General features: G+C 38.9%; 1 protein-coding gene across 5 annotated transcripts in view; it reads left to right on the top strand.

Moving 5' to 3' along the window:
- Positions 1–27,080, top strand: part of Atrx (ATRX chromatin remodeler) — a 165,454-nt gene extending 138,374 nt beyond the window's left edge. For all 5 annotated transcript variants that reach the window (XM_042668266.1, XM_042668265.1, XM_042668264.1 and 2 more), the window contains 8 exons: positions 622–730; positions 2,501–2,678; positions 4,143–4,337; positions 18,861–19,010; positions 20,552–20,677; positions 21,691–21,786; positions 22,983–23,111; positions 24,145–27,080. In XM_042668266.1, the coding sequence (XP_042524200.1) occupies positions 622–730; positions 2,501–2,678; positions 4,143–4,337; positions 18,861–19,010; positions 20,552–20,677; positions 21,691–21,786; positions 22,983–23,111; positions 24,145–24,423 (1,262 nt within the window). In that variant the 3' untranslated portion in view covers positions 24,424–27,080. The remainder of the gene's footprint in view (positions 1–621; positions 731–2,500; positions 2,679–4,142; positions 4,338–18,860; positions 19,011–20,551; positions 20,678–21,690; positions 21,787–22,982; positions 23,112–24,144) is intronic.
- The last annotated feature ends 245 nt before the right edge of the window (positions 27,081–27,325 follow it).

Below are 27,325 nucleotides of genomic sequence, written 5' to 3'. Positions count from 1 at the left end.
CCCAAAGTATGCGCCACTACCACATCCAGCTATTGGTTAAGAAGGGTCTCATAAAGTTTTTGCTTGGGCTAGTCTTGAACCAATCTTCACTTACTAAGTAACTAGGATTTCAGCATAAGCCACTAGTACCCAGCTTGTTTTGTTGTTTTGAGACAGGGTCTCCCTCTGAGTCCCCTGGCAGACTAGAACTCAAAATCCTCCTGTCTTAGCCTCCTGAATGCTGGGATTCCATGAATGCACTACCATACCTCACCCACCTTTCTTTTGTGTGCATGAGTGTGAGCGTGCGTGTGTGTTTGTAGGTATGTGTGGCACACGTTCTAGTACTGAGCTTGAATTCCAAGCATGTGCACTGTCCTTTAGCTTTTTTCTCAAGGCTAGAGATCTACTCCTTGAGCCATAGCTCCACTTCTGGCTTATTTTTGGTAGTTAATTGGAGATGAGTCTCATGGACTTTTCTGCTTGGCTTGGCTTTGAACCTTAATCCTCAGATGTCAGCCTCCTTTGTAGCTAACATTACAAGTATGAGCCACTTGTAAGCCAGGAACAAGGAGCAAACCCTAGTATGATTAGCAGAACAATATACTAAAACCTGTTGTGTTTTTCTTATTGACTTCTTAGGTGAAGGGAAGTGGCTCCGCAATATAGACTACTACCGTTTAGATGGCTCTACCACTGCACAGTCACGCAAGAAGTGGGCTGAAGAGTTCAATGATGAAACCAATGTGAGGTATGAACCTTGAAGTCTATGTACAAAGATTTGCATGACTCTTTTTTGATTTTACATACAATAAAATTCACACTTTGTATACTTGTACAATACTTGATAAATGGAAGATATAATCAAGACAACACAATTTCATCACTTTCCACCCCATAATTACTCAGGGGATCACTTTTTCCATTTAGTGAAATGCACTTGAACTCCATCTGTGGTTTTGTAGCTGTGAATATTTTATTCCTTTCTATTATTGAGTAGTATTCCACCATAGGAATGTAGCTGAGTTTGTGTTGCCCTTTCCTTTGAGGGCTATTGGAGTTGTTCCCATGTTTAACAATTAAAGCTGAAACTCTTCTGAACATTTGCACACAGATTTCTGTGAGCACAAAGATATTTCCCTAAGTGTAATGAAAATCTCAGATTGTAATTGCTGGACACAGTGGCTCATGCCTGTTAATCCTAGCTACTCAGGAGACTAAGATTGTGGAGTTTGAAGCCACTGTGGGAAAAATGTTCACAAGATCCTATCTCACTGATGGTAGGACATGGTGGCACATGTCTGTTATCCCACAGATAGGAAGATCATATGCCAGAGCATCAACTTGAGACTCTATCTCCAGTAACTAGAGGAAATAACTAGAGGAAAAGGGGGGCATAACTCAAGTGAGAGTGCTTGTCTAGCAAGTGCCAGACCCTGAAAACTCCCAGTACCACCAAAAAAACCCACCAAAAGCAAACAGCCAGTCTAAAGGGGAAAGATCCACTGGTACAAACACACTTTTTCCCCTTGCATTTTTCCCAATGTAAATTTTCATCCTATTTACCTAAGTCAATTTGAAGTCTTTTATTGTGGCTCTGGAAATATTCTTAAAGCACTGAAAAAAATTACTTTTCATATATACCTGTTTATTTGGGCTGTTTTTACCTTAGGTTTTTTTTCTCCTAACATATCTCATTGATTCATTATCAAATTCTCCTAATCTAGCACTCAATACCTCAGTTTGTCATGTTCCTGGAGCACTCCCTTCCTGCAGCCCTGTGTGTTGCTCCTGTTTGAGCTATTTGAGTGCCTTGTATCTTGCCTTCTTTCTGTCTGTATGTTCACATGCTATGCAACAGGTGTTTGCTTGAGTCAGCCCTGTTGCACTTGCTTCCTTTAGTATTGTCCTTCATTTAGATTTTCTAGGGTTTATTTCAGTTCCCAGCACAATAGGATCTTGGCAGTTATACAGCTATTTTCTGAGTTTAGTAGGGTACCTGGAAGTAACACAATGAACACATTATGGACATATGATTTTCATACTCATCTTTATTTTTAAAAATTTTATTGTGCTGATACTGGGGCTTGAACTCAGGGCCTCTTGTTCTTTGCTTTGCTTTTTTACTCAAGGCTGATGCTCTACCACTTGAGCCACAGCTCCACTTGCAGCTTTTTGCTATTTAATTGGAGATAAGTATATCACAGACTTTCCCTGCCCAGGTTAGCTTCAAACTGTAACCCTTAGGTCTTAGCTTCCTGAGTAGCTAGGATTAAAGGTGTGAGCCATCAGTGCCTGGCAAGTAGATTTTAAATGTAAATATTCATCTTTATTTTTAACATCAGACATTCATTTTTCAGCAGTAAGGTTTGGGGGGTGGTGTATATAAATAAACCTGACTCTTCCTGTGTTTGATTTTCTTTTGTAAGAAATGAATTCTGTGAAGTCTTGATCAGAAAACGAACTTAAGACTCAAAAGTCTTATCATCATTAAGCTTTTCTTTCATATTTCCATTTTCAGAGGGCGATTATTTATCATATCCACCAAAGCAGGATCTCTTGGAATTAATCTGGTAGCTGCTAATCGAGTAATTATATTCGATGCTTCTTGGAATCCATCCTATGATATCCAGAGTATATTCAGAGTTTATCGCTTTGGACAAACAAAGCCTGTATATGTATATAGGTTCTTAGCTCAGGTATGTTTATAATTTATATATTCTTTTATATTACATATTGAAAAATTGAGTGAGACTGGTGATAGTTTAGAGGTACTGAACATAAATGGATGGAACTGATTGCATTTTATCACTGCAGAACACATATGTATTACAGAGACAAAGTTGAAAATACTATTCTTATATAGAAAATTGGAAAAGTCAAGCTTGGACTCTTTAGGATTTTCTAGTTGAAGTTCATCTATTTTTATAATGTCAGCTTTCCAGGTGCAAATTGTTTTGTATTTTCCTACTAGTTCAGGAACGTTAAACATTTATACTTCCCCTTGCTTAGCATATATAGGACGATGAATAACAAACTAATTTTCTTAGTAATGACAAGGTCATTGTTTTCCAGTGGCCACCAGTAATCCTAACGTGAGCAAATAAGAAAAGAAATAATATATGAACAATCATGATAAAAAGGCTATTTAATGTTTTCTAGTCAAGTCTATTAAAGTAATGTCCTTGAAATACAAACCAAGGTACTTAGAAGCCAGTTGTAAGTGGTTTCATGGCTGTGATCTTCGGCACTCAGAATGCTGAAGCAGGAGGATTGAGTCGAGGCCAGCCTGGCTACACAGTTTAAAAAAACTGTCTCAAAACAAAAGCAAACAAAAAACCAAAGCCCAGAAACTCAAATTCAAGAAAAAAAAGTAAAAGCAAAGATATGAATATATTTGGAAGTAATCTACATTTATAGAAGCTAGTTGCTTTTTTAACTGGTGTATTTGCTATATAACAGCAGGCATTACCATTCTCCACCTGTCTTCTCATCTGGGCTTCCAACTAGAGCCTGTGTTTCACTGCTAAAGATCTTTGCTTATTTGATCTCCTTTAGTATGTGAAAACATTGATAGCATCATTGTATATTCTCTCCTGTTATTTAAAAGCACAACTTCTTTATATTCTAGCTTTTAAGTAATTGACACAGAATTTCATGTCAGTATTTTTTGGCTCTAAAATATAGAAACCAATGCTTGATACAAAAATAGTTTATATAGAAACTAACACCCAATAGTAGTTTGTGATGATTATGAATATCTTACTATATTACACTGAAGAGGAATTGAACTGTTTATTGCATTCAAACTTCAGTGCCCACCTTATTCTTATTTCACTTGTTTCTTTTATATCTCTCTGCCCTGGTATCTGCCTGCTCTTCCTACTTTCATCAAATCTAGAAATATATGGAACAGCACAGGAAATGTATTTTGGGGATAGATAATTTAGAATGATTATCACTAATTTTCTTAATTTGTTATGGTAAACTATGCTAAGAATTGAAGTCTTTCATGAATTAAGCAACACTGGTAATGATTATTTCTTTATGGCAATGCATGACCTTGAAGTTTTAGCACTTCATATTAAGTAGTAACTATATTTCTACTTGATTAAGGTTCATACTTACAAGAATGTTTTTGTGTATTCCTTCTTTTCCCAAAGGGAACCATGGAGGATAAGATTTATGACCGGCAGGTAACTAAGCAATCTCTGTCTTTCCGAGTTGTGGATCAGCAGCAGGTTGAGCGGCATTTTACCATGAATGAGCTTACTGAACTTTATACTTTTGAGCCTGACTTATTAGATGACCCTAATTCTGAAAAGAAGAAGAAGAGGGACACTCCCATGCTGCCAAAGGTAAGGAGGCTTATATTAGTAGCTTAAACAAAGCCAGCATGATCCAAGGTTAATGTAGCTGCTACTCTGAAACTTAGTCATCTGATGAAGTCTGTATTTCACAGTTTTTCATAGAGTAAAATTTCATTGAATTAAGTAAAAGCATGGTTGATCACTTCTTCATGTAGCAGAGAAAGATAGTCTATTGTGAAGTACATGCTTTATCCCCAATAAAAATCTCCACCAAGAATGATGGAAGGGGTGACATTGATCATAATACATTGTACTCATAAATTGGCATTGAAACTCCTTTATGCAACTACTTAAAGGTTGTTTTTTTAATGTGGGAAAAAAAACCCCACTAGGGCTGGGAAGGTGGCTCAGTGGTAGAGTGCTTGCCTTGCATGTATGAGGCCCTGGATTTCATTCCTTAGCACCACATAGGCAGAAAAAGCCAGAAGTGGCACTGTGGCTCAAGCAGTAGAGCGCTAGCCTTGAGCTGAAGAGCTGAGGGACAGTGCCCAGGTCCAGAGTTCAGGCCCCCCAACTGACGGGGGGGGGGGGGGGAACAAAACCCACCATCCAAAAAAATGCCTGCATAGAAACCTGAAAGGAAAGAGTATGAGTTAATAAACTTATAGCAATTCAGGTGCTGGGGGCCCATGCCTGTAATCCTAGCCACTCAGGAGGCAGAGATCTCAGGATTGAAGTTCGAAGACAGCCTGAGCAGGAAAGTCCGTGAGCCATTTATCTCCAATAAATTACTCAGAAAAAGCTGGAAGTGGTGCTGTGGCGCCACTGTGGTAAATCACTAGCCTTGAGCACAAAGACGTACAGAGGGACAGTGGTCAGGCCCTGAGTTCAAGCCCCAGGACCATCCCTCCCCCCCCCCCCCCAAAAAAAAAGATGTTACAAAGATGATTCCTATTATTATAGTACAGTTGTAAACGCATTCTTTTTTTAATATCCCTGCCTCCTTATTACGTAGTTCTTTTGTATTTCTGTTCTTAGTTTCTTTTACTTCCCTACTTTCTAGATTTACTATCTCAGACTTAATTTCTTAGCCACTCTATTATTTATTGTCAGTATTTATGCAGCTCTTTGAAGGCAAGAGCAATAGTCCCTGCTCCTCCTCTGTCATCCACAGGGAATGACAAATGGTGGGCACTTTGATCTGGCCTTTTTTGAATTTCTGTATAGTAATATTTAACTGGACTTCTATCATTCTGCAATGATGTATGCCTCTATTGAGAGGTGGCATTAGACTTAGACTTACTGTACCATCAGTGAAATTGAAATCTGTCATAGTGGGTTTATGAAGGGAAGAAAATTGGGGATTTACTTTGTATCTTTAGTTCTATCTTTAATCTGCCATGTTAGTATACTTCATTCAGCATCCCCTCATTGGACTCTGTGTGTGTGCATGTTTACACATGTGCGCGTGTGTGCACGTGCACACACCAGTACTAGAGATTGAACTGAGAACCTCAAGTTCTTGCTTGTTTTTTTTGCTCAAGGCTAGCACTCTATCACTTGAGTCACACCTTCCTTTCCCACTTTCTACTATTTCATTGCAGATAAAGAGTACCATGGATTTTTTCCTGTCCAGGTTGGTTTCACACTGTAATCCTAATATTTCAGCCTCCAGAGTGGTTAGGCACTCATATCCTTCATTGGCTTCTTCTTCTTTTTTTTTTTTTTGTCAGTCATGGGGCTTGAACTCTGAGCCTGGGCACTGTCCCTCAGCTCTTCAGCTCAAGGCAAGTGTCTACCACTTGAGCCACATCACCACTTTCGGTTTTCTGGTGATTTATTGGAGATAAGAGTCCCACAGAATTTTCTGCCCAGGTTGGCTTTGAGCCACAATCCTCAGATCTCAACCTCCTGAGTAGCTAGGATTACAGACATGAACCACCCGTGCTCTGCTTGGCTTCTTTCTTAATGGTTGTTGCTGCTGATTTTTTCTTTCGAAATACAACAATCTTAACCATTCTAGTGGTTTTTTTTTTTTTTTTTCAAATCGATGACTGGACCTGTCTACTGTCTATTCATTGCCTTAGTTTTTCCAGCCAATGTTCCCCAGCCATTTAACTTACAATTTGCACAGAACAAGTTTGTAGTGATGGGCTTGTCAAATGATTTTTAACTATTTATCTTTTAAATATTAAAGTGATATTAATCTTCCATGAACATGTGCATTTTATTTGGGAAAGTGCTTTTTCTAATCATAAACTTGTAAATTCCATAGATGTCAAAGATGAAACTCTGGGACAAGGTCATGTTTCATAAGGTTTAAGTGGATATTCTGTTTCTCTTTAGTACAGTGTACACAGCTGAGCTCTATAGGCTTTATTAAGAAACACAGCAAACACTGGATGCCAGAGGTTTGTGCCTATAGTCCTAGCTACTCAGGAGGCTGAGATCTGAGGAATCACAGTTGGAAGCCAGCCTGGGCAGGAATGTTGAGACTCTTATCTCCAATTAACCATCAAAAGCTGAAAGTAGAGCTGTGGTTTATGTGGTAGTGTTCTATCTTTAAGCAAAAAAACCTCAGGAACTGCACCTGATCCTGAGTTCAAGCCTCAGGACTGGCAACAAGCACAACGTCCCAGGCAGTGAAAGTGGCACACACATTTTTGTCCTTCCTGTCAAGCACTATTCTACCTGAGGTTGATTTTACTCTTACTTGCTCCACCACTTAATTATGTAACATGGAACCTGAGCAAGGGTTAACATCTCAGTATTGCTTTTGTGGGCCTGTACTGGAGATGAAACCCAGGCCTGCTGTATGCTAGGCAAGCGCTCTGCCACCTAACTACATTCGCAGCCCCTCTTAGGTCTTTTTAAGTGGGGACTGCATGTTGGTAATTATAGGGAGAACAAAATAGGGATTTAAGTTAAGTGAGGCTTTAGGTTTGCTTTCTCCACCCTGATGTTGTGTACAATTTTTCCCCCTTGTCTTTAGTCCTTCCTGCAAGCTTTAATACCTCTAAACATAGTTTACTGAACAGAGATGTTATTGTACGGTTTTATCAGCCATAGTGCGTGGTAATGGAAAGGTTTTACCTTATTCCTTTTACCACTAGAGTGAAATTTCACTCCATTTCCACAATTTAATGTGACATATGAAAGAGCTAATCAACCTGTTTCAGGAACCTTTTCGAAACTGATATTAACTTCTGAGAATAAAGGTTCAGAAGGACTCATTTAATTAACTAGTGCAAGTGTTAATAGCATGTAACCCATTTTACAGGGCAGGGAACAGGTGGTTTGGAAAGATAAACTGCTCAAGGACATAAAGCTAGTAAGTGGTAGAACTCAGATTTAAATCCACTTAAGAGCCTGGATCTGAAGTGTCCATACAAGTCACTAGCCACATGTGGCTGTTTACATTTACATTATTAAAACTAAAGTTTAAAAAGTAAGTTATTTAGTCATATTAGTACTACTGACTCAAGTGTTCAAGTGACTCATGTCCTGAGTGGCCAAAATACTGGACAATACAGAGAGAGAATATGCTACCTCCATCATTGTATAGCTATCTATTACTGTTGGCTGGCATTGCTTTTAAGAGCTATTACCTGATATCTGTATGTGGCTCAGGTGGTACCCTCCTTGTCTACCTTGCTTGAGGCCCTGGGTTCAATCCCCAGTATTACTGCATATAAATCTCCCAGTTTACAAAGGTAGCTACCATTTTTGTATTTAGGCGTGTATTAAACTTTCATTCAAAATTCAATGTTGAATTCAAGTGTTCTATCATGATATCCCTTGTAAAGAAAAGCTTAGATAACAAGGCTACATAGCCTTTTGTCTGTTTATTTTCCATTTATTGGAATTTAGAAGGATACACCAAACATGTTGTTAGTTCCTTATAGTCAATAATCTTTCATGAATACAGGTATTTGAGCACTACAGCTTGTGTAGTATCCTAAAGTGCTGTTACTCTGTTGCTTGGCTAATTCAGATGTAAGTCTTGCACATGCTTGTAGTCCTAGAAGCCCAGGTAGCTGAAGCAGGAAGATCACTGGATCAAGGCCAGCTTGCATTACACAGCCAGACTCTGTCTCAATTTTTTTTTTTTTTTTTTTTTTTTTTGGTCAGTCGTGGGGCTGAACTCAGGTTCTGGGCGCTGTCCCTGAGCTTTTTTTTTTTTTTTCCCCCCCTCTACACTTTGAGCCACAGTGACACTTCTGGTTTTCTGGAGATAAGTCTCATGGACTTTCTTGCCCAGGCTGGCTTTGAACTGTGATCCTCAGATCTCAGCCTCCTGAGTAGCTAGGATTACAGGCATGAACCACTGGTGCCTGGGTTCAAAATTTTTAAAAATATGTGTTTTAACACTCAGAGAAAGATGAGCAACAGACAATTTAAGCTGTGATACTTGCAGGCAAATTGAGTGGGTGACATAGCTCACTTTTGTTTTTTCAATTACTAGGTTTCATGGCTAAACTGGTTATATCAGACATATTTGTACTCTTGAAGAATATAATAATGCAGGAGAAAATTGATGAATAAAGGATTTCTAGATGTCTTCTGTATCACTTATTTTATTGTCAGTTGTGAGGCTTGAACTCAGGGCCTGGCTGTTGGATCTAAGCTCTTTTTGCTCAAAGCTAATGCTCTACCACTTTGAGCCTCAGTGCGGCTTCCAGTTTTTGAGTGGTTAATTGGAGATAAGAGTCCCAGAGGGACTTTTCTACCTGGGCTAGCTTGAACCACAATCCTCAGGTATCAGCCTCCTGAGTAGCTAGGATTACAGGTGTGAACCACTGGCACTTAGAAACTTATACTATTATTATCACTCATTTTCTTATGTTTCTTGAAAATATAAGTTGAGCTGGTAAGTAGCTACTTTCGTGTGTGTGTGTGTGTGTGTGCGTGTGCGTGTGCGTGTGCGTGTGTGTGTGTGTGTGTGTGTGTGTGTGTGTGTTGGTCCTGGGGCTTAAACTCAGGGGCTGCACCCTGTCCCTGAGCTTTTTCACTCCAATCTGCTACTCTACCACTTGAGCTGCACCTACACTTTCTGGCTACTTGGAGATTAAGATTCTCACAGGCTTTCCTGCTCCAGCTGGCTTTGAACCAAGGCATGAGCCAACACTGTCCAGCTTCATTCCTATTTTTGTGTGTCTTCTTGCTTCCTTGTTACACCAGACCTATAGCCGAGTTAAAGGATGTTTAGAATGAGAACTGATTTCTAATTCAGTCTGTATTTCAAACGCTGCAGTCTAGAAAATCACCGCAGTCATAGAAAGTGTACAGTGACAGCTTTCTACCTCACTGTGGCATATGGCATGTGTCATAATTGTAACAGATAACCAATTTTTAAAGGTTAAATGCTGAAAATAGTATCTACTTCTTTAAATGTTAAATTAAGGAGAAAACATTCTTATCAAAGTCACTTTGGCAGGCTTGTCTTTTTACTATCTTATTTATACCAACAATTTAGGGATCTCAGTATATTTATAAATGCTCCTTGGCAAAGGTTATGGTGGTCTTGACCCAAAAAAATCTGATATGAAGTGTTTGGTGTACTTCATTCAATAAGCTCTCTGGTTACTTATCAAGTGCACTATGTTTTTTCCAGTGCAGTTTGTGAAGAAACAGACTTCAAATTCACAAGTAGAAGCTTTTTTGACTAGGAATATTAAATTTCTTTACTAAAAATCTAGCCTTCTTTAAGTAGTAAAAGGAATTTTTCATCGTGTTTTGAGTGGGTCATATGGCAGTTAAGTATTGTAGTGACATTTTATTTCCAGATACTCTGCAACTCAAATTGAAACTGATGGCAAGCAAAATCTTTGTGAAACGTGGCAAATCCCTACCTTACCCCCAGGCAAAGCCTTGATGGTTTTTTAACAATTTTATTTTCAAGGTTGAATTTCAGAATTAATTAGATGGGAATTTTTGTCAGCTTGCCAAATACTTTAAACTTCTAAATAAATTAACTTAAACTTCTAATTTATCATTAATTTTGTTTTATTAATTGAACTAGTCATTTTTCAAGCTTAAACTAATTTAGGTTGTTAGCTAAAATATTGACCATGCAATTTTTTTTTCAGTTTGTAGGACTTTTTCAGTTATTGAGGCAAAAAATAAAGTTTAAACGAAGAAAAGGTACACATTTGGATGTAATTTAAACCTCATTTTGATGACTGTTGGCTTAGTGATTATAGATTCTGTTCCAGTATTGTTTTCAATAATAGTGTTACTATAGCAACTAATATAAATGCTGCTTTAAAGGGGAAAAACAAAAGCCTCTCCACTGATTGTATTGTATATGGGATGAAATTTTTCCTTTATTAACTTTTATAGCTTGTTCTGAACTTTGCAAAACTTTTTCCCAGAGACATAATCTGAGGATCCTGTTACAAATACTTTCTGCCCTCTTGATCTCATCATTTGTTTCTTGTATTGATAGAGTACTGCAATTAGTGTACAACTAGAAGATTTAGAAACTGTGATCTCTTTTCTCTTATTTGGAGCTCACACAGAGGCAGCACTCTGGAAGAAAGGAAGATTTCTGCCTTCCTGTTTCTTAACTATTGTATACAACAAATTGCTAGTTCTCAAAAAATCAGTTAACTTACTTGTAGTAGCTCTTGTGGTTGATAATGAAGATTATCATACACATCCTTAAGTCCTTGAGAATTATTAGTGAAATCAGTATATGAGCAGGTAAACAAAATATATTAAAATACTCCCATGAGCTCATTTCATTGCAGATTGTTCAAAGAACAGGAAGCAGTCTTAATGTTTGAAAAAAATCTCCTAAGGGATTGAATAGATGATAAGAATAGATAAAGTTTGGGGGCTGGGAAGGTGGCTCAGTGGTAGAGCGCTTGCCTTGCATGCCTGAGGCCCTGGGTTCGATTCCTCAGCACCACATAAGCAAAAAGAAAAAAGCCAGAAGTGGCGCTGTGACTCAAGTGGTAGAGCGCTAGCCTTGAGCTGAAGAGCTGAGGGACAGCACCCAGGCCCAGAGTTCAGGCCCACGACTGGACCCCCCCCCAAAAAAAAAAAAAAAAAAAAAGAATAGATAAAGTTTATCTCTATGATGAAAGCTTTGTGCAGCTTAGCCATTAAAAATGAAGAATATTTGCATTTGACGTAAAATTCAAATGTCCATGAAAGATATTAAGAAACCAAGTAGGCTTCAAGATTAAGTATTAATACATTGCCATTTTTATTCAAAGCTGGGTGGTGCAGACACAACTGTCTGTGAAAATGTTGTGGTGCCAGCAAGTTACCTCTGGGTTTTGTAGTTGGATATTCCTATTCTCCTTCATTTCTTTCAGTTTTTTGTGAAGAGAATATGTTGTAGTCATAGAAGCAATGTGGACAGGTTTTTGCTTTGATGGAAGGAAGGAAGAGATGTGTTGGGAAAAGGGTCCAAAACTTATTCATGATGGAAAAAGAAAGTCACATGAATTTTCCTGTTACTTGAATTTCAGTAGCCCATAGGTCTAAAGGGATATTATTGTATGGGCAAAGACCTGAATCTCCCAAACCTGACCTTAATTAGATGTTCATGCTTGATTTTTTTAATAGGCTACAATTTATGAGAGAAAACTTTATATTTGAGATTTCCCAAAATTATATCTCCTGAAGATGAACTTAGTTTTCTTTCATTAAATTAACAAATGCTATTTTTAAATTAAATTTTGTTGTTATTATTAATGTGATATACAGAGTAGTTATCATTTTATAAATCAGGTTAATGAGTAAATTTCTTTTTTTAGACAATGTCACCCTTTCCTTTGCTTTCTCTCAGTTTCCCCTTCCCATCCCTGTCCTCTAGTTATGTAGTTCATTTTCCAGTCTGTTTTTGTGTTTTTTTTTCATTAAATTAAACAAATGCTATTTTTTAAAAGTATAAAAATGTTAAAAAGTTACAAAAATAGACCTATTTACATTTCCCTATCCCCCAGAATCCTTCAGAGGATTATCTTTTTTGTCTAATTAAGTGTATTTGGGGAATAGAGCAACTATGCCTTAAGAAAACAAGCATTCTTTGTAAAGGAGTCCGAAAATTTAGTTTTCAGTCTCAGCTAATCCTTAGCTGTATAATTGCAGGAGTTTCTTTGTTCCTCTGATTCTCAATTTCTCCTTGTTCCAAGGTAATAGATTTGGGCTTTGAAAATTACAAGGTACTACGGACTGCCCTGATAGGCTGTCTGGTCTGTCATTCTTAAAGGGTGTGTTTGCACATGCATAAATGAATTTCTGGGAAGGTTTTCCCTACACACATAAAAAGCAATTTCTGAATTGTGGTGCTTATAAGTGAGAAGTAACAATATACTTAATTGACATAGTATATATTCTCAAGGAATTAGATTTTTTTTCTTTATTCTGGTGGGGTTTTTTTGTTTATCATCCTGTTGTCTATAAGCAGCGAATATTTCTTCCATGTTTCACTTTCATGCAGATAAGCTAAGTTATTATCTAATGTTATAGAGAGAATGAATATAGTGGCACAGCCAAAAATTAATTTAGTTCCTAGGATACATTCTCTTGGTCTTCTCTTTGGTAGCTGTTTTTGGGAAGGGAGAAAGGTGGATCACACCTGTAAATCCTAGCTACTCAGGAGGCTGAGATCTGAGGATCACAGTTCAAAGCCAGCTTGGGCAACAAAGTCAATGAACTATTTTTTTGTATTTTGTTTTTAAATTTATTGTAAAGATGATGTACAGAGGGGCAACAGTTACATAAGTCAGGTAATGAGTACATTTCTTTTTCTTTTCTTTCTTTTTTTTTTTTTTTGCTGGTCATGGAGTCTGAACTCTGGGCCTGGACACTGTCCCTCAGCTCTTCAGCTCAAGGCTAGCGCTCTACCACTTGAGCCACAGCACCACTTCCAGCATTTTCTGCTTATGTAGTGCTGAGGAATTGAGCCCAGGGCCTCATGCATACAAGGCAAGCGCTCTACCACTGAGCCACCTTCCCAGCAAGTACATTTCTTTTTGAACAGTGTCACCCCCCTCCCTCTTTTTTTTTTTTTTTTGCTGGTTATGGGGCTTTGAACTCTGGGCCTAGGCACTGTCCTTCAGCTCTTCAGCTTAAGGCTAGCACTCTACCACTTGAACCACAGTGCCACTTCTGGCTTTTTCTGCTTATGTGGTGCTAAGGAATCAAACCCAGGGCCTCATGCATTCAAGGCAAGCACTCTACCACTGAGCCACCTTCCCAGGCCCCCCTTCCATTTTCTCCCAGATTTTCCCCTCCTGACCTCCACCATGACTTTTCTCGCCAGTTAACCACCAAAAAGCCAGAAGTGGAGCTGTAACTCAAGTGGTAGAGTGCCAGCCTTGAATTTTGAAAAAGCTAAGGGATAATGTCTAGGCCCTAAGTTCAAGTCCCAGTGACTGGCACCAAACAAAAACAAAAAAAAAAAAAAAAGAAAAACGTACTGATACTGACTATGGTTACAATAATCATGTAATGCTAAGTAGAAGTAAAATCAGGGAGAATCTGAGAACATCTGAGTTCTGTAATTTATTAGATTTATTATAGATGTACTGACTTTTCTAATTATATTTGTTATGATCACTTAAAATTAGTGTTTTTTCAGTTTTAGAATTTCTTTTACTAAATTATATCTCTTCAGTCATGCTTGAGGGGTAGATATAGGAGTCATACCTCTAAGATAGTATTTTATCTTTGGGCGGGGGTGGGGGGGTGGTAGTACTAGGGTTTGAACTCAGGACGAGCTTGCTAGACAGATATTCTACCATTGAGCCATACCCACAGCCCCTTTTTGTACTGGTTATTTTTTAAAAAAATTATTGTTATTATAAAGGTGGTATACAGAGGGGTTATAGTTACATAAATCAGGTAAAGAGTACACTCCTTTCTGGACAATGTCACCCCTTCCCTTGTTCGCTCTCAGGTTTTCCTTCCCATCCCCACTCACTATACTGGTTATTTTTGAGATAGTGTCTGGCTTCCTACCTAGATGCTGAGCTAGACCTAAATGTGCCACCTTTAGGCCTACTGTGGTAGCTGGGATGACAGACATGTGCCACTACTCCCAGTTTCTTTCCACTGAGATGAGATCCTATAGATTTTTGTGTCAGCCTCCCACAAGACTCAAAATGACAGGCTTGTGCCAGTTTACCCAGCTGTAGTAGAGAAAGGGATCTTTTCTGTCCCTTTCCTTCCTTCCTTCCTTCCTTCCTTCCTTCCTTCCTTCCTTCCTTCCTTCCTTCCTTCCTTCCTTCCTTCCTTCCTTCCTTCCTTCCTTCCTTCCTCTCTTTCTCTCTTTCTTTCCTTTCTTTTTCTTTCTTTCTCTCTTCTCTCTTTCTTTCTTTCTCTTTTTCTCTTTCTCTCTGTTTCCCTCCCTCCCTCCCTTCCTTCTCTCCCTCTCCTTTCTTTCTTTCTTTCTTTCCTTTCTTTCTTTCTTTCTTTCTTTCTTTCTTTCTTTCTTTCTTTCTTCCTTCCTTTCTTTCTTTCTTTCTTTCTTTCTTCCCTCTTCCCTCTTCCCTCTTCCCTCCCCTCCCCCTTCCTGCTCTGCTCTTTCTCTTCCTCCTCCTCCTCCCCCTCCCTCTCCCCTCCCCTCCCCTTTTCTCTTCCTTCCTGCTCTGCTCTTTCTCTTCCTCCTTCTCTTCCTCCTCCTCCTTCTCCCTCTCCCTCTCTCCCTCCCCTCCCCTCTCCTTTTCTCTTCCTTCCTGCTCTGCTCTGCTCTTTCTCTTCCTCCTTCTCTTCTTCCTCCTCCTCCTCCTCCCCCTCCCTGTCCCCCTCCCCTCCCCTCCTCTCCCTTCCCTCCCCTCTCCTCTCCTCTTTCTCCTGAGATTTCAAGTCAGGACCTGGACACTATCCCTAAGCTTCTTTTGCTCAAAGCTAGCATTCTACCACTTGAGCCACAACACCACTTCCGGCTTTTCCTGTTTATGTGGTACTGAGGAATCAAACCCAGGGCTTCATGCATGCAAGGCTAGCACTCTACCACTGTGCCACATTCCCAGCCCAGCATTATTTTTTAATACCATGAATTAATACAAACTGGTACATCTCCCTGTCTTCCTACTTAGTAACTAACTATACTTTGGAAGTTGATGTAGTGATGAAAAGCCTATTCAGTGTGCCATAGACAAAAGAAGTCAGATTTGGCCGGGTACCAGTGGCTCACGCCTGTAATCCCAGCTGCTCAGGAAGCTGAGATCTGAGGATCGAGGTTCAAAGCCAGCCTGCGCAGAAAAGTCCATGAGACTCTTATCTTCAATAAACCACCAGAAAACCGGAAGTGGTACTGTGGCTCAAGTGGTAGAGTGCTAGCCTTGAGCTGAAAAGCTGAGGGACAGCGCCCAGGCCCAGAATTCAAGCCCCATGACCGACCAAAAAACAAAAACAAGAACAACAGAAGTCAGATTTGGTTGGTAGATTGCTACATTGGAGGAGGAGAGAATTGAATCCCTCTCTTTGTATGGTCTTATAATGTTTTCTAATTTCAACAAAGAAAATGACATATTATGAACGTCAAATTTTAAGTTTTTTGCAGAGACATTGAAGTCAGGGCCTGACACTTGACTAGGCTAATACAATACTGCTGAGCCACACTTCCAGCTCATCTATATTTTCTACTTGAAAGGAAATATGTGTTTCAAATGTTTATTTTGATAGGAAAATAAAAAATACATATTAAATAGAATATATGGAATTAGTGTCAGCATTCGCTATTATGTAAGAAAGAGGGCCTTATATTTGAGTCTTAGCAATTTTTTGAGTGCTACCAGTTTTTGGACCTAATACTCCAGGTATAGATAAACACATAAAGATGCAATTCTTTTCAAGTGTGGTTATTTTTTTTTCATGACTTAAGCATTGCTAGATGGAGATTAAATGTGAGTTTAATGTGCTATATGTACTTCCTGTCCTTCATTTAATCAGTAAGTATGTTCCTTTACTAAATTCCCATTCAGTTTGGATATAGAGTTTATCCTAGGAGAACTTACTAAAAGCAACGGAAAGTGTGTGTGTGTGTGTGTGTGTGTGAGAGAGAGAGAGAGAGAGAGAGAGAGAGAGTGCATGTGTTGGACCTAGAGCTTGAACTCATGGCTTGGGTGCTGTCGCTGAGTACTTTAGCTCAAGGCTAGTTCTCTTCCATTTGAGACATAGGCACACTTCTGGCTCCTTTTTTTTTGGGTGGCTTATTGGAGATGAGTCTTATAGACTTTCCTGCCTGGGCTAGCTTTGAACCACAATCCTCAGATCCTAGCTTACTGAGTACCTATAATTACAGGCATGAGCCACCAGCACCCAACTGGAAAGTTATTTTTTAAGTGAATTAAAATTTCTTTTATATATCTATGTTTTCATGTGTACTTTTTTTTAGTTCCAATCCTGGGGCTTTAACTCAGGGCCCCTTAGCTTTTGTGCCAAGGCTAGCATCTGCTACTTGAGGCATATCTCTACTTCTGACTTTTTGATGGTTAATTGGAGATGAGAGTCTGACTTTTCTGCCTTAGCTGGCTTTGAACCACAGTCCCCAGTTCTCAGGCTCCTGGATAGCTAGGACTACAGGTATGATCCATCAGCATCCAGCTTATAAGAATATTTTTAATTTAATTTTTTTTTTGTCGGTCGTGGGTCTTGAACTCTGGGCTTGGGTGCCATTCCTCAGCTCTTCAGCTCAAGGCTAGTGCTCTGCCACTTGAGCCACAGTGCCACTTCTGGTTTTCTGGTGGTTAACTGGAGATAAGAGTCTCACAGACATTCCTGCCTGGGGTCACTTTGAACTATGATCCTCAGCTCTCAGCCTCCTGAGTAACTAGGATTACAGGCATGAGCCACCAGCACCTGGCTATTTTTATTTAAATTTTAAAAATTAGTACCATCCATGATTTACTTTAGTTACCTATCTCAACTCGTTCTCATTTCCATGGTCATAATTACACAGAGCAGGAGTTTAGTGATCTTAGAATATGTATATAAGTGGTCCCAGTTTTTACACAATTTAACCTTAAAACATGGACTTAGTGGGAGCTGGGGATATGGTGCAATGGTAGAGTGTTTGCCTAGCCTGTGCTAGGCTCTGGGTTCATTCCTTATATGTTATAATTAAGCTATTCTGTACCTATTTAGATTAATTTAGATTTTTTTTGGTTGGTATTGTGGTTAGTAGCTAAAGTGTCTATGAAAATAAAGTTCTTAAATACATATAAACAGGCATCATGTTTTTTAACCACAACTATCTAATATAATGACTAATTTCTTTTTTGCCAGTCTTGGGCCTTGAACTCAGGGCCTGGGCACTGTCCCTGAGATTCTTTTGCTCAAGGCTAGCAGTCTACCGCTTGAGCCATAGCACCACATACAGCTTTTTCTGTTTATGTGGTACTGAGGAATCTAATCCTGGGCTTTATGCATGCTAGGCAAGCACTCTTAACACTAAGCCATATTTCCAGCCCATAATGACTAATTTCAAAAGATTTATGTTAACATTTATCAACTAAGCAAAAAACATAAGGCATATGAAAAAAATTGGGGTAAATGCCCTTAAAAGCCTTAAAGTGGTAAAATTTAAAAACTGAATTTCTCCTAGCTCGACAGCACACACACTTGTAATCCTAGCTCTCAAGAGGCTGAAGCAAGAAGATTGTGCATATAGGACAGCCTGGGCTACATAGCAAGACCCGATCTCAAAAAGGGCTTTTTTTAAAAAATTTTTTTAATTGTGAAAATAACGTACAGAGGGGTTACAATTACATGAGCAAGGTAATGAGTACATTTCTTATCAAGCATTGTTGCCTCTTCCTTTGTTTCCCCTTACCATCCTTCCCATCTCCTCCCCTGCCCCTGTCCCCCGCCCCCTCTCTCGGCACCAAAGTTATAAATTTGTTTTTCAAAAAGTTTTTTGAATCTCTAAACATGTTGTGGTAAACATGAAGTTATGAGTTTTCAGTACAGTGTTGCTGTGGATGCATGCTTGTAAACCTAGATACTCAGAGGCTGAGATCTGAGGATCTCAGTTTGAAGCCAGCCCAGGCAGGAAAGTCCAATTAACCACCAAAAAGGTGGAAGTGGAGCTGTGGCTCAAGTCATAGAATGCTAGCTTTAAACAAAGGAGATCAGGGAGACAAAGGACAGTGGGTGAACCAATGGAACGGCGATACTCACAAGGCAATATGTTAGAAATGAACTTTACAACTTGGGAAGGTGGGATTGGAGGGAGGGAAAGAGGGAGAAAAATGAGGGAAGGGGTAATAATGTTGACAAGAAATGTACTCATTACCTTACATCTGTAACTGTAACCCCTCTCTGTACATTACCTTGACAATAAAGTTAGAGAAAAAAGAGCTCAGAAACAGTGTCCAGGCCCAGAGTGGGCCCCCAAAACTGGCGTGTGTGTAGATGCGTGTGTGCGTGCGTGCGCATACACACAACACACAAAGTGTATGATGTTGTATATTTTATGGCTGTTTGTAAATAATTTATAGTATATATTGAAATTTAAATAGTTTCTAGTCTAACAATTCGGTATAGAATTAAAGGAATGTGGTCCAGAGGAATCAAATAACTCTGTATCATTTTAATCCCTCATAATAGGATACCATACTTGCAGAACTTCTTCAAATACATAAAGAACACATTGTAGGATATCATGAACATGACTCTCTGTTGGACCACAAAGAAGAAGAAGAGTTGACTGAAGAAGAAAGAAAAGCAGCTTGGGCTGAATATGAGGCAGAAAAGAAGGTAGTTCATTCAGAATGCTACTTTGAGGGAAGAGGGCTATTTGAGAGAGGAACGGGACTGGGGAAACAAGAGGGTAATGGGGGTATGTGTATGCATGTATGAAAATGTCACAACAAAACCTTCTTACAATATGCTTTTGGGGCCAGGTATGGTGATACATGCCTGTAGTCTCAGCTATTTGAGAGGCTGAGGCAGGATTACTTGAAAGTAGCCTGGGCAACACAGTGAAACCAGCCAAGTTTGAAAAAGCATAAAATGCCTTCTAGTTTGGAGTTTTATGTTAGTTGTTTTAAAGAGCAGTAAAGAAGAAAAGGGTCTCCTTTGAAGACATGAATAATATAATGAGTCTTGGGGCTGGGAAGGTAGCTCAGTGGTAGAGCGCTTGCCTTGCATGCCTGAGGCCCTGGGTTCGATTCCTCAGCACCACATAAGCAAAAAGAAAAAAAAGCTGGAAGTGGCGCTGTGGCTCAAGTGGTAGAGTGCTAGCCTTGAGCTGAAGAGCTGAGGGACAGCGCCCAGGCCCAGAGTTCAGGCCCCATGACCAGACCCCCCCCCCCCCCAAAATAATATAATGAGTCTTCAGATATAGGGTCCCAAGTGTGAGTATTCATTTATGAGCTTTAGCTACCTATGAGAGGAGGAGGATAGGTGAGAAAAAACTAATATTAGCTGAGCACCTGTGGGTCACACCTATAATCCTAGCTACTCTGGAGGCTGAGATCTGAGGATCAAGATTCAAAACCCAGCCGGGGCAGGAAAGTCTGTGAGACTCTTATCTCCAGTTAACCACCAGAAAACTGGAAGTGGTGCTATGGCTTAAAGTGGTAGTACACTAGCCTTGAGCAAAACTGCTCAGGGACAGTTCCCAGGACCTTAGTTCAAGCCCCATAACAGACCAAAAAAAAAGCAGTAGTATTTTCCACCTAGTGCTTGCTGAATTGCTAGCTGAAGGGAATCTGTATTTTTAGCATAAGTTAACCCTCATGAGTACTAGCTTGCTGGCACTTAGACTTGGAGGTAAAAGTTGCTTTAATATGTATACTATGAAGTCTCGATTTGGACTAAATATCATAACATGAAGTATGCTATTATTGGACATTAGTGTCAATCTCCAGCAGCAACTTTACTTCAAATAGTTCTACGTTTGAAACAGCAGTCCACTGGAGCAAAAAGGACCTGCACATGTGAAACCTTATCCTAATACCTGAATCCTTTTTAAACTCCTAGTGCTTTGTACCAAACTTCTTAAACGTTAATGTGCTGTTGGGAGTCTCAGCAGAATTCGAATTGCCTCATTTCTGTGGGAATTATCAGAAAAAAGAGAGTACACCTTTAGGGGGTTAAAGCTTTCTGTGTAATAAGATCTTGGTTTCGGGTGAAAAGGGTGTTTTGTTTGTGTGTGGAAGAGTGTTAATAATTTCCTAGATCTGAGAATGTGGGTTCTTTTTTAAACCAGTAGGTGCTGTCAAATTTCAAGTTTTGAATCACACTGTGAAAAGTGCACAATTTTTTTTTGCTTTTTTGTTTTGTTTTGTTTTTAGGGACTGACCATGCGTTTCAACATACCAACTGGGACCAATTTACCCCCTGTTGCTTTCAACTCTCAAACTCCTTATATTCCTTTCAATCTGGGAGCCCTGTCAGCAATGAGTAACCAACAGCTGGAGGTACGTTGTGCACTTCACATGAATTCAAGACAATCTCAAATGCCCTATTGTGAAATCTCCTCTTTGGGAATATCCCATTCTCCATAAGATCACCTCTGAATAGACCCACGCATTTTTCTTTTTATTTGTCAACTGATACAATTTGTTCTGTGCACAAGGGAGTCAGTCCTTGAAGGAATGAAGGATTTTTAATTAAGGAATAGCTGAATAGCTAAGGAAATAGCGCACTGTCTTTAGTGATTAATATAAGGAATCAATTGTGTGTCTAATGTTCAAGAGTAAGACAAATATACACATTAATTTACATTCTATTGTGATGTACAAGGCACTATTAATAGTATGAAATAGAAAATAGTATTATGGGGGCTGGGAATGTGGCTTAGTGGTAGAGTGCTTGCCTAGCATGCATGAAGCCCCAGGTTCAATTCCTCAGTACCACATAAACAGTAAAAGCCAGAAAAGGTGTTATGGCTTAAGTGATAGAGTGCTAACTAGCCTTGAGCAAAAAGAAGCTCAGGGACAGTGCTCAGCTCCTGAGTTCAAGCCCCAAAACTGGCCAAAAAGAAAAGAAAGAGAGAGAAAAAGAAAAAAGAAAATAGTGTTACAGAATAGTATTATGAAATAGAAAATTAGGACTAAGAATGTGGCTTAGTGATAGAGTGCTTGCCTAGCATGCATGAAGCCCTGGGTTCGATTCCTTAGAACCACATTATCAGCAAAAGCTGGAAGTAGCACTGTGACTCAAGTGGTAGAGTGCTAGCCTTGAGCAAAAGAAGCTCAGGGATAGTGCCTAGGCCCTGAGTTCAAGCCCCAGGGCTGGCAGAAAAAGAAAGAAATAGAAAACTAGAACTGCATATGATTGAATGAGAAAAAGTTGATTTTTCTATACAGATTGTTTTGAATTGAGTCCATGATTTCCCCCTTTAAATGTGCTTATTTTCATTTTTAAGCCCCTCACTTGAACATGATGCCGCAGTTCTACCCTTGCTAACTTATTTCCTATATTCTTCTAGGACCTTATTAATCAAGGAAGAGAAAAAGTTGTGGAAGCAACCAACAGTGTGACAGCAGTGAGGATTCAGCCTCTTGAAGATATCATTTCATCTGTAGTAAGCATACTGACAAGTTGTCTTATTTCAACTCCCAAATTGTTACCTCCTCTTCTGCCACACCATATTTTTATTTATTTATCTATTTTCTATCTATCTATCTATCTATCTATCTATCTATCTATCTATCTATCTATCTATCTATCTATCTATCTATCTACCTATCTATCTATCTTTTTTATGTTGGAGACAAGGTCTTGTGTAGCTCAGGCTGGCCTCAAAATTAAGACTCATGCCTCTGCCTCCTGACTGCTAGGATTTTAGGGATGTACTACCATGTCCAGCTGTTTTAATTTTCAGTTATTGTTATATTGCTTCGTGGGAATGTATTAAATTTGCTATGAGAAAAAAGAATTCTTGTAACTTGATTTATACTAGCTGTACTACTAAACTAGATCATAGTCACAAACTATCCTTTTTTTTTGGTGCCAATATCAGGGCTTGAACTCAAGGTCTGTAGCTCTTAGGCTTGGCTTTTTTGTTTACAGCTGGTGCTCTACCACTTAAGCCATGCCTCCATATAGCATTTTTGCTGCTGAAGTCTAGACTCATTTCTGACTTTTTTGCCTAAGGTGGCTTTGAACTGTGGTCTTCATATTGGGCCTCCTGAGTAGCTAGAATTAGAGGCATGAGCCACCAGTGCCTGGCTATAATCCAATAATTTTTGTTATTGTTATAAAAGAAGTTGGATCTGGGCTGGGAAGGTGGCTCAGTGGTAGAGTGCTTGCCTTGCATGCATGAGGCCCTGGTTTCGATTCCTCAGCACCATATAAGCAGAAAAAAAAGCCAGAAGTGGCACTGTGGCTCAAGTGGTAGAGCACTAGCCTTGAGCTGAAGAGCTGAGAGACAGCGCCCAGGCCCAGAGTTCAAGCCCACGACCAGACCCCCCTCCCCAAAGAAGTTGGATCTAAGATTAAAAAATGTAGAAAGTATGTGCATATTATTTGCATAAACACATTTTAATTACCATTTGCAGTAATTAAATCTAAATAGTTATTTAATTCCAGAGATAGTGAGCCTGTGTACTATACCATAGTGGACAACTTAACACTGTGCTTTCACAGTGCTTTCCTTTAGGAACGAATTAAAGCAAGGGGAGGGGCATTTTGTAAAAATCCTGAATATCTTTAAGTACCTTAATCATTTTTCCCGCAAGTGTACTGTCATAAGGAATAAATGAATGATTTTTCTTTTAGTGGAAGGAAAACATGAATCTCTCTGAGGCCCAAGTGCAGGCATTAGCCCTGAGTAGACAAGCCAGCCAGGAGCTTGATGTGAAGCGGAGGGAAGCAATCTACAATGACGTATTGACAAAACAACAGATGGTAAGAATTCTCACTACCTCTAGGTTAGGTTTACTTTCTTTGAATTATAATATAATAATAGATCTGTGTAACTGTATCAGTAATCATTCCTCCTACAGAGAGGACGGATGGTCACGTTGATTATTCTGGAAGGTTTTTCAGAACCCTCGTAAAGATAATTCATTTGTTAGGAAGGTGGAAGAATTTCCCATTGCTGACACCACTTAAAATATGCATAGGCTATCTTTTATTATAATTCTATTTTTCACATAGCATAGATATTTAGGAACTTCTGCCAGACTTGTATCACTTTTGCCATTTTTACATGGCTTCTAAAATGTAGACTTTGCAGTATATTTAAATTGAGAATGAGAGGTGGAGCCCTGGATGATATATATTGCACGTTCCTGCTATATTACATAATTCTTCAGAAAGCTAGCATATTCCAGAATCCTTGATCGTCTTTCCCAGCCCTGTGCCAGCCATCTGCCTCACACTGCACTGGGAAATTTCAACTCTTGACACCAAGGGAATCAATTTCTGTGGCATGAATTTTACTTCGAAAGCACGACAGAATTGTGTGGTTTTTAAATGATCTTAGGAAATGTGAGACATTCCAGGTAGGAATTATTCCTACTACAAACACTTTTCCCTTTGGTGTTTGTCACTGAAATGTTTATTTGCCTGTCATCATGTGAAATATTCAGAAGAATGTCAAAGAAAAGAGACTTGACAAAAAGGGCTGTAACTAATACTTGAAACTAATCACAGTGCTGGGCAGGTTACTATGGCAACTAACCTAAATGCTGCTTGCAGTACAATAGTCAAGTCATTAAGAGAATTTAGCCTTAAATGGTGTTACTAACTGGTTTCTACAGTAATGGGCCTATGAATGCCATCAAATTAGTAATGGTGATAACAATAATGTGTTTTCCTTTTGGTATGGTACCCCCTGAACAAATTGATTTTAACTCAAAACTTGATCCTTGCCTTTTGGAGACAAGTCATACACTTGTAACAGCTTCTCCCCCCCCCCCCCCCCCCCCCCTTCTAGTTAATCAGCTGCGTCCAGCGAATACTTATGAACAGAAGGCTTCAGCAGCAGTACAATCAACAGCAGCAACAACAAATGACTTACCAGCAAGCGACACTGGGCCACCTCATGATGCCAAAGCCCCCAAATTTAATAATGAATCCTTCCAATTACCAGCAGATTGATATGAGAGGAATGTATCAGTCGGTGGCCGGTGGGATGCAGCCCCCACCACTTCAGCGTGCCCCACCCCCCATGAGGAGCAAAAACCCAGGACCTTCCCAAGGGAAATCAATGTGATTTTGCACTAAGAGCTTAAAGGATTGTTAAAATCATAGAAAGATCTTTTATTTTTTTAGGAATCACGACTTAACAGAACTCAACTGTATAAATAGTTTGGTCCCCTTTAAATGCCAATCTTCCATATTAGTTTTCAATTTTTTTAAATAGGGCATACCATTTCTCCCTGACATTTGTCAGTGATGTTGCCTAGAATCTTCTTACACACAATGAGTACAGAAGATATTTCAAATTGTTTTCAGTGAAAACAAGTCCTTCCATAACAATAACAGCTCCCCAGTTTCCTCTCAAATTTTTATGCCTGCTTTTAGCAACCGTGAAATTGTCATAAAACTAATGAATTTAGAAAAAGAATATAAAGATTTCTATATTCGTTCTTTACATATGAAAACCACACAGCTGAGTTCTTAGAGTTGATTCCTCAAGTTAATGAGCTACTTTTGTACTTAACCCATTTCTGGATTAGAGTAATTGAAATGGTCTTAATGTTCTTTTGACTGAAGTCTGAAACTGGGTTCCTGCCGATTTGTGTCCGTGGTTGAAAGTTGGAAACTAAGAATTATCCTTGACACAGAATTGTGTGCAATATCCTTCAATCCTACTACTACTCTAAAGTCAGGGAGGAGTCTGGCAGGTAGCGTAGCATTTTAGAAACAGCCTTAAGTACAGCCTAAGAAGAGAATTCCTTATTCTTCTAGAGTGTTTCTGCCATTTTTATTTTCGGTTCAATGTGCTGAAAGAATTCCTGGTAAACTTTCAGGGTTGTGGATTCTCTTCCCCACATGCATTTTCTTTCTTTCCTCTGGCACTGATACAAAGCACATCTCCTCTCTGCACGGTGCCAGTGCTAGTGCTTCATCCTGTTGCTGGCAGTGGGATGTGGACTGAGAAAATCAAGTTTCTAGCATTTGGGGAGATGAGCGCTGAAGTTGTGGTTGTTGGGTTCACACCCTGTTTTTAGAAACAACACCAAAATGGCAGAACCATTGCTGACTTTAAGTTCACATGAGGAATGTGCTTGAACAATTCCCAGTACTGTCAGTATTGTGAGATAGATAATTCCTCTTTTTAAAGATAAGGATCACTGGCTTCTATGCTTTTCTGTTCTCTCGTCACTGTTCTGTTCCCAGATTTCCTTACATTTTTCTCAAAAATTTTTAGAGCTTATATATATATATGCATATATATATGTATTTTGTTTTCAGTTTAGATCTGTGAGGTGACTTCTTAATGGAAATTAATTCATGTAGTATTCTTTTTTGAAATTTTACTTAAAAACCCATTACCTTTCTTTTTCTTCAGGTTTTTTTTTAAAGACATAATTTTATTCATATTCATTTTGGTTGCTTGAATTTCCTAAAGAAAAGGATTGTTTTTGACTACCAGAGTCAACTCAACATGGCAAAACCATTTTTGAGATGGTGATGAAACAGGTTAAAAACAGCTAAAAGAATTCTGGGGTTAGGGTGGGGGAGCTTCATGGAGGATTGGCTTTGCTCTCACTGGATTAGGATGATCTGAACATTAGCTAAATTTTTTTGGAGTCATTTGGATCCGAAAGAGGTTTCCATTTTTATCTTGGAAGAACTTTGTGGGAAACTGTCCATAAGCACTAGAATTATAATATAGAACTTGTGAGGTCCAGTGGACCCACCCCCTGCCCTCCACTGGTAAAATGTTGCCAACCAAATGTGTGGATTTAGATATCACACCAGCCATATCACAAAATTTATTTAATTGGGATGGGTGTGGAGGGGTGCAGGTGTATGTTTACTTTAGAAGCAATGAAAAAGACAAGATTTATGATATAAATATCTGAGGCTAGTAGTCTCTTGGCCAACTGTTGCCAGTTGGTGTTTCTAAGTCCAGATCACTTTAAACCTCATTTACCAGACCTGGGGATTTTCAGCATGGTCTAATTATTTACTCAAAGCTATAGATGTGAACATTATAGGCGACCTTCTAAACCGTTTCATTGTGGATTCCACTCTGAACTTAAAGAATGATACTTAGAAGGACTAATTGGAATCAGAGTTTGAAATAAAACTTGGACCACGTTGCATACACTTTCCTCACTTGACATTTTTAGCTACATAATCTGTACTTTGAGTATAACATCGAGTTTTAACAAATAATCTGAAGATAAAAACCACATCAAATACTAAAAAAGGCTCATTTTTTATATTTGTTTTAGATGTTTTAAATAGTTGCAATGGCTTAAAAATGACGATTTAAAATGTTGCTTGTAATACAGTTTTGCCTGCTAAATTCTCCACATTTTGTAACCTGTTTTATTTCTCTGGGTGTAAAGCGTTTTGCTTAGTATTGTGATCTTGTATATGTTTTTGTCCCAGTTGTATAGTACTGTTTCAGTCCATCATCCAGCTTTGGCTGCTGAAATCATACAGCGGGGAAGACTTGCCTTTGTTTCTGTTAGACTGCTTTTTGGTTCTGTATTGAGTATCTTAAGTACTGTAGAAAAGATGTCATTTCTTCCTTTAAGGCTGTTTTGTAATATATATAAGGACTGGAATTGTGTTTTTAAAGACAAGCATTCAAGTATGACAATATACTATCTGTGTTTTCACCATTCAAAGTGCTGTTTAGTAGTTGAAACTTAAACTATTTAATGTCATTTAATAAAGTGACCAAAATGTGTTGTGCTCTTTATTGCATTTCCCCAGCTTGGAAAATCTGTGCCCATACTGTTTCATAGAAGATATATTGCTTTTGATGTCCTGTATAAAGGTGGTGGTGCTTTTGCACACTGAGTTAATTGAATACTGGGACGTTAAGGAGCTTGGCTTTTGAATCTGTTATATACTAAACTCTGTAAAAGATCTCTAACCTCAAAAAGAATTTACATACCAGGAAGCCTGTGTGTGTATGTGTGTTAGTTTTG

Source organism: Dipodomys spectabilis, unplaced genomic scaffold (assembly GCF_019054845.1).
Source record: "Dipodomys spectabilis isolate Male_0828 unplaced genomic scaffold, ASM1905484v1 ptg000424l, whole genome shotgun sequence".
Lineage (NCBI taxonomy): Eukaryota > Metazoa > Chordata > Mammalia > Rodentia > Heteromyidae > Dipodomys > Dipodomys spectabilis.
The sequence above is the reverse complement of the archived record's forward strand: the minus strand, read 5'-3'. Positions and strand labels throughout refer to the sequence as shown.